At 50.4% G+C, this 7,915-nt stretch overlaps 1 protein-coding gene across 5 annotated transcripts in view; it reads right to left on the bottom strand.

Annotated features, from left to right (window-relative positions):
* The window catches only part of CMTM7 (CKLF like MARVEL transmembrane domain containing 7), a 61,788-nt gene extending 54,422 nt beyond the window's left edge, over positions 1–7,366 (bottom strand). For 4 of the 5 annotated variants that reach the window (XM_017521684.2, XM_037736031.1, XM_037736030.1 and 1 more), the window contains exon 1: positions 6,986–7,355. In XM_017521684.2, coding sequence (XP_017377173.1) covers positions 6,986–7,147 — 162 coding nt within the window. In that variant the 5' untranslated portion in view covers positions 7,148–7,355. Of the gene's footprint in view, positions 1–6,985 lie in introns of all 5 variants that reach the window. The other variant, XM_017521683.2, reaches the window with a different exon arrangement.
* Between the last annotated feature and the right edge of the window lie 549 nt (positions 7,367–7,915).

Genomic DNA, 7,915 nt, shown 5'->3' with positions numbered 1-7,915 from the left:
TGTGAGAACAGACTAATACGCAACCCCCCCCCCCCCCCCGCTGCCGATGACTTCCACTTGGCACCTAAGCTTCGAGTTCCCAAAGTGAAGCCCGGAATTGCACCCAGCTCTCTTAGAGGGTCTACTAGGACCCACTCTCCTGCCAAGAAACCTTAGTGTACGAACCCTAGCACCAGGTCTGGGAAGGTTCCTTCAATCTTCTTTCAGACAAAATATCATTTTAGGATATAAAGTATTTTGCATTGTCCTCATTACTATTCTGAAATGAATAAGATGTGTATGTAATATAACCCTAATCCCTGTGAAGACCAAAAAAATAGTTTCCACAAAATTCCAAAATAACCCCTAGGGGGCGGTACAGCCCCTAGTTGAGAATCACCTCATCAATGGTGAGTTGATACAGTGCTTTGCTGATTTTTCTAAGGACTATGCCTTCCTCAAGATTTGGCAGACCCTTGGGTCTGGTCCCTACATACCTCCAGTCTCATCCCCAATACTCCCACCCTGTTCTCTTCCCTCCACTAAGAGCCATGGTCCATGTTCTTTATTTCTTTTTTGGAGGGGATGGGAGGACAGGGTCTTGCTCTGTCACCCAGGCTGGATGGAGTGCAGCGGTGATCACCGCTTACTGCAGCCGAGACCTCCCAAGCTCAAGCGATCCTCCCATCTCAGCCTCCTGAGTAGCTGGGACTAGAGGCACATGCTACCACATCCATCTAATTTTTGTAGATATCAGGTTTCACCATGTTGCCCAGGCTGGTCTCAAACTCCTGGACTCAAGCCATCCACCCACCTCAGCCTCCCAAAGTGCTGGGTGTAAGCATGAGCCATTGCGTCGGCCAATGATCTTTCTTCTGCTTGTGATGTAATTTCCTCATGCTCAAGTCAGATGTCCCTTAGAAATGCCCTTTATAACCCACAAAAGGTCATACCCCCTAGTGTATGCTCTATACCACTGAGTACTTGTTCTTCATAATTTCCAAACCGGTTTGTAATGACATACTCACAACCATTTGATTAATGTTTATTTTCTCTCTTTGGGTATAAAGAGACAGGGGCTCATCTGTCTTTCCACAGTGCCCTAGCACACGGTAGTGATCACCTCCTAGTGATGACCTACTAATTAGCTGATCACAGTAGGGGATCAACAAACATTTGCCAAACAAATAAATGAACCTCCTGGAAGAAATTTAGATTTCCATCATTGCCGCTTGTGAAATACACTCTGATTTTCTGTCCATGTTACAGTTATGCAAATGTCACAGCCTGTTTTTCTGCACAGGCAAAAAGAGTCTATTTTGTTAATACCTCTATTCCACATAGCGTAAGATTAAGAGCATAGGGGATGCTCAGTGGTTAAGACGGTACCCATTTCTAAATGTCTGGGGTTGGACGATTAAGAATTATTCCAATACCAGCTTACTTCTTGCTACATCTTTTTCCTTCCCACCCCTAAAATATCACTTATCTCTAACTTAAACATATACTGAATAAAGGCTCTAGAGGGGTAAATGAGCTACTCCCAACCTGACAAACTTATACTCATCTGTCAGGATGCAATTTACATCTCACCTTTGCTCTCTAACCCTCTTCCATAAGGTGGGCAACTATCAGAACTTTTGCCGTCCTCAGCAGCCAATTTTGGTACTTGTTCATCCCCTCAGCTTGTCAGAGGCATCCTAACCAGAGTGACTCCATTTTGAATAAAATTTGGCCAGAGAAAGCCAAACCTGTGGGGTTACATTCCCAGGGGGTTGGGCAATCCTGGTCACAAGATGTTTATGCTTGAGGGAATGAGTTAATAATATTAACTATAAAGACCCAGAACTTACGGAAATGTCCCAGTACTTTAAGAAGAAAAAGTATTCTTAGTTTAAGAATAGGTTCTGTTTTAAAAATAATGATATACTCATAAATTCTTGCTGAAATCAATGATCACATAGGAAAGTAACGATAGGAATAGCCTGACAACCTGACCACAAGCTTTTGCAACAAAGTACGCTATTTTTAATAACCTGTAAAAGCAAGCACCGTGTTTGCAATGGGCACGTTCCTCCTCTTACATTCTGCAGACTCCCTACTCTGTAATTGAGTGGTCTCCAGGAAACTTTTTTTTTTTTTTGAGAGAGAGTCTCACTCTGTCGCCCAGGCTGGAGTGCCTCGGCTCAATCTTGGCTCACTGCAACCTCCTCCTCCCGGGTTCAAGTGATGCTCCTGCCTCAGCCTCCCAAGTAGCTGGGATTACAGGTGAGTGCCACCACAGCTGGATAATTTTTGTATTTTTAGTAAAGACAGGGTTTCACCATGTTGGCCAGGATGGTCTCGAACTCCTGACCTCAGATGATCCACCCACCTTGGCCTCCCAAAGTGCTGGGATTACAGGTGTGAGCCACCGTGCCTGGTCCTGGTAAACTGTCTTAACTTCACTATACGACTTGCCCAAATTTTTTCCTGCACGAGATCCAAGAACCAGCTCTTAGGGTCTGGTAAAGACTCTCTTCCCATGAGAAGCTGAACCACAGATTTCTTGAGGGCCAAGAACTTGGTCACAGTCGTCTGCTTCTGCACAAATGGAGATGAGTGTGGCAGTTATAAAGGTCTGTTGAATGAAGAAATAGAAGGGAGTGTTGGTAGGGCCACAAGCCCCGTCCTGGGGTCTCCTTACTCCCGCAGCAAGGATATCTAGCGCCCTCAGACCCCAGGGCATCCCTTTTAGCTCAGACCCTTCAGGCACTCAGGGGATGCCCTTCAGCCCTGCTTCTGTGACTCTGCAGTGGACACCCCTTCTTCTAGGAGTGGGTGCAGTGGGAACGCCATGGGGATTTCCTGAAGTGTAGCTGTGGCCTCCCCACGCCCAGTGGTGCACGCAGAGCACCCTGCCCCTCACACTCCTCCCTAGATCTATTTACATAATTACATACCATTCAGTTCACTCATTTAAAGTATAAAACTCAGTGGTTTTTAATATATTCAGAGTTGTGCAACTATCACCATCACCAATGTGTGTGTGTGTATGTGAGTCTCACAGTCTCGCTCTGTCACCCAGGTTAGAATACGGTGGTGCAGTCTCAGCTCACGGCAACCTCTGCTTCCCAGATTCAAGCAGCTCTCCTCCTTCAGCCTCCCCAGCAGCTGGGATTACAGGCGCCCGCCACCACGCCCAGCTAATTTTTGTAGTTTTTAGTAGACACGGGGTTTCACCATATTGGTCAGGCTGGTCTCGAGCTCCTGACCTCAGGTGATCCACCCACCTTGGCCTCCCAAAGTGCTGGGATTACAGGCATGAGCCACTGCACCCAGCGTCGTCACCAATTTTTGAACATTTTCATCACCCCCAAAAGAAACCCCATACCTATGATAGCAGTCACTTCCCACTTCCTTTCAACCCCTGCTCCCTGACCTAGGCAACCACTAATCTACTTTTTGTGTCTATACATTTGCCTATTCTGGACGTTTCATATATATGGAATCATATAATGTGGGCTTTTGTGATTGGCTTTTTTTTTTCACAGCTTAGTGTTTTCAAGGTTATCAATATTATTTCATGCATCAGTGCCTCATTCTCCCTTTTTATGATTGAATAATATTCAGTTGTATGAATACAGTTTTAGTTGCTGTTCATACATTGATCGCTTGATGGGCAGCTGTGTTGTTTCCACTTTCTGGCTATTAGGAATGATGCTATTATGAACACGTGAATGTGTAAGTCTTCATGCAGACATCTGTTTTCGTTTTTCTCGGGTAGAGCTGGGAGTAGAATTGCTGGGTCACATGGTAACTTTTGAGAAACTGCACCGTTTCCCAAAGTGGCTGCACCGTTTTGCATTCTCAGCACTGTATCAGCGTTCCAATTTCTTCACATCCGCCTTATCTGCACCACTTGTCATTTTCTGTCCTTTTTATTGTCATCTCCGTGGGTGTGAAGTGTTATCTCACTGTGGCTTTGATTTCCCTAGAACTATTAACAAGCAGCAACTCTGCCAGAGTTATGCGTTCTGGAGATGAGGCCTCTAGGCCTGGATCAGTTCTGCCACTACTGTTAAGAGCTGTGTGACTTTAGTGTCTCTTTACCTCTTTAGCCTGTTTCCTTACCTATGAAACATGTGACTTCACTGGTTTCCTAGAAACATGCAGTGAGATTACACATACATGGTATATAGTATATAAGTACTAGAACATGATCAAAAACAATAATAGGTCTCAAAAATGTCACTATTGAAAAAAATCTCATGCAGGTGCAGTGGCTCACACCTGTAATCCCAGCACTTGGGGAGGCCAAGGTGGACAGATCCCTTGAACCCCTGAGTTCAAGACCAGCCTGGGCAACATAGCGAAACCCTTTCTGTATCAAAAAAATACAAGGCCCAAGACAAGGGAAGTCATTCTCCAGTGGAACAGCCTGTCTCATGATTTCTTAAGACGACATGTTGGCAGATCTATTGATCAGATCATAATGAAAACATTTCATGAGAAGCTGAAGACAAAAGGGTCAGCCTGTTCAGTATGCAATGAGACATCAATGGTCAAAATGAGAGACCCATAGAAAGAGAGCCCAATGGGTGGCATTCATTTAGCTGCTTCTGCCCTTTCCTAATGTTAAAACTTGGCTAAGCAAGCATTTTCCAGCAAAGAAGACAGATGAACCTCAAATGCCCAAGCAGAGCTTGAGAAGAGAGGAGGGGGAAAACCGGGAGGCGTTAGACAAGAGGCCCAGTAGATAGCCCTAACTATTTTCTCTAATACGGCCAGCCGGCAAGGGCAGCTTTGCCCCAGAGGGTCTGATCAAACAAGGCTGCAGCAGTGATGGAGACGCCTCCAGGGAAGGTGTGAGACTCCCGGCAAGGTTGTAAGAGGGGCACACAGAGAAGCAGCGATAAAGAAATTCTTCAAGTCTTTGTTCTCTTTTTCGGAACAACAGGCCCCACTCTTGTGAATTGCAAATTGGCACAAGGGCCATAGGCCAGAGGCTAGCTGAGGAGCTGAAAATGAGTTGGAGGCCAGGTGCAGTGGCTCACGCTTGTAATCCTAGCACTTTGGGAGGCCGAGGCGGGCGGATCACCTGAGGTCAGGAGTTCAAGACCAGCCTGGCCAACATGATGAAACCCCATCTCTACCAAAAATACAAAAAATTAGCCAGGCATGGTGGCTTATGCCTGTAATCCCAGCTACTCGGGAGGCTGAGGCAGGAGAATCACTTGAACCCGGGAGGCAGAGATTGCAGTGAACCGAGATTGCACCACTGCACTTCAGCCTGGGCGACAGAACAAGACTCCGTCTCAAAACAAAAAAACAAACAAAAAACTGAGGTGGAGATTTTTCATCTCCCAATATCTTTATTCATCAAACTCATGGACCACATGAAGTCTTCTCATCTCCATTACCGTTCTTTTTTGGTGTGTTTTTGTTTTAGAGACAGGATCTCCCCCTGCCACACAGGCTGTAGTGCAGTGGCTCAATCAGTTCACTGACCTCCTCCGCTCAATGAATCCTCCCAAGCAGCTGGGCCTACAGGCCCACACCACCACACCATTTTTTTTAAACGAAGAGGTCTCCCTATGTTGCCCAGGTTTCATGTCTGTTATGTTTGTGTACCAAACTCACAAACCAACAAGGAGACTTTTCATCCCATAATATCTTTGTCCAGCAAACTCATAGGCCAAGATGGAGGCTTCAGATCCCATTCTCTGTCTACCAAAGTCATTTCTTCCCGTGCTCAGGTAGGGCCTGCCTCACCCCAGCGCATGGTGAGATGGGTTGGTCTCTTCTCTTTGGCTGATCAAATCTCTTAGCTTGGGCCAAAAAATGCCCTGCTCAAACCCAACAATGCTCAGCACCAGATTTTTTGGTACGATGCTAAAATGCCTCTATCCCTAATTTTTGCTTCATCGAGACAAGGTTCTTAGGGAGGCAGGAACTCAGCGCCCCCTTCTCTTGAGGTCTGGCCCAAGCAGGACATGAGGGCCACCTTATGCACACCCAGTGTGTGTGGAATAGCAGTGCCATAGATGCACAGACGTCTGAGACCCTGTGTCCAACCCCTGGGCCGGTCCACCTTCAGGGTCTGACCTTGCGCCGGCCCTACGTTCCTTTCCCCACGCCCCTTTTTGAAACCTCCCGCTCCCCTCCCTACCATTCTCGGTGCAAACATTACAAGTGGAGACTCACAAACGGCCCAACCCAGTTCCAAAACACATCATACAAACGGAAAAGGTGTTTCAGATTACACACTTTTAAAGAAGGGAAAAACGGGAGGGGAGAAAAGAGTGAGCAAGAGAATCGGCCAGGCAACGTCTGCCTTGGTAGCAGGCAGGCCCTGGTGCTGAGCTAGCCACAACCCAAGTCCAGACATTCATCCTGCCTGGCTCCACGGCCGACTGGCTCCCCCACGTGAGAACCAGCCCCTGAGATCAGGCCTCTCCCAGCTGACCACCTGCCCTTGGAACTTGAGAGCGCAGGGGACCAGGACGGCCGGCTCGAGGGCCCCGGTTCTTTTTCCCACCTTGGAACGTGAGACCCCCTGACCTCCCTCAAGCGAAACTGCGCACAGAGCAGGGATGCCGTGCCGCGCTGGGCTCGGAGGAAAGAGGAGGCCGTGGACGGGGAGGAGGTCGGGTTTCGCTGCCTCAGCGCCGCCGCCTGGGCGACTCTTCCACCCCCGGCTCGGGTTCGAAGCGGCGCGGCCCAGAGAAGAGGAAGAAAGACGAAAAGGAACTTTTGCCCGTGGTTTCGGTCGGTAGGCGGGTCAGGCCCCGCGGGGCGGGGGGTGGCCGGAGAAACTGGCGATCCCGGCGCCCGGCGTCAGCGGGAGACCGAGCTCCAGCGCGGGGGGCTGAGGCAGCAACTTTCCCGGAGGAAGCCCCGCCGCGAACTCAGCCACGCGGCTCCCCGCCCGCTGCGCGACGCTCCCGGGGCTCCGGCCGGACCCGGTCCCTGCTTTCCCGGGACGCCCCGTGGGACCTCCGCCCCGCGCCCCGCGCTCTCTTACCATCTGCGCCACTTTCAGCAGGGCCGCGTGGGTGCGGGGGTAGCCGGGGTCCAGCAGCCCCTCCAGGGGGCTCGCGCCGGGCTGGGCCGCACCGGCCCCGGGTCCGAGCGCGCCGCCGCTGCTGCTGCACGTGGTGCGGACGAGCCCGGCTCCGTGCGACATCGCGCGACCCCAGCTCGCTGGCCGCCTCCCGGGATCGCGGCCCAGGGGCCAGATGCGGAGGGCGGGCCGGGGGCGGGCGGGGGCGGGCGCTGGTGAGGGCGGGGCGCCCGGTCCCTGCCCCGCAGCCGGGGACGCCTGTGGCGGGCGGGATCCGGGACCCGAGGCCGGCGCTTTCCAGAAAGGTAGCGGCAGTCCCGGCCGCGTAGATGCGCGGAAGTTGGACTGGAGCGAGAGGAAACCGGATGCCCTGGGTCGTGGCCTCCCCGAAGTGGGCAAGGCCCGGACTGCAGCTGGTACTGAGCCTCCTGGGATTTTGTGTGGGTGCGGCTGCGGATGTGTGCTGAGAGCACTTTACTGAAGTTTAACTTACACACGGTGCGATGCCCAGACCTTCCGTGTTCAGCTCCACTAATTTTTATGTATGTGTACACCTGTGTAACCGTTGCCCTGATCAGCAAATAGAACATGCCCGTCACCCCCAGTAAGCTCCGTAGGGGGGCCATCCTGACCTCCCCTCCTTCCCTGTCCCCATCCCCAACACCCCTCCCCACCCAGCCTCAGCCAGCCCCTGCAGTGGATTCTGCTTTCTGTCGCTGGAGGTTCGTTTAGCCTGTTCTTGGACTTCATAAACTTGAAGTAATACAGAATATTGTCATTCAACATAACACACTAGAAGATCCATCCTGTTGGGAATTCAAGTAGTTCATATCAGTTCCTTCCCTTTTATTGCTGAGTAGTACTCCACTGTGCAGATACCATATTTTTAAA

Source organism: Cebus imitator, unplaced genomic scaffold (genome assembly GCF_001604975.1).
Source record: "Cebus imitator isolate Cc_AM_T3 unplaced genomic scaffold, Cebus_imitator-1.0 Scaffold21, whole genome shotgun sequence".
NCBI lineage: Eukaryota > Metazoa > Chordata > Mammalia > Primates > Cebidae > Cebus > Cebus imitator.
This window is presented reverse-complemented; position numbering and strand designations above follow the sequence as displayed.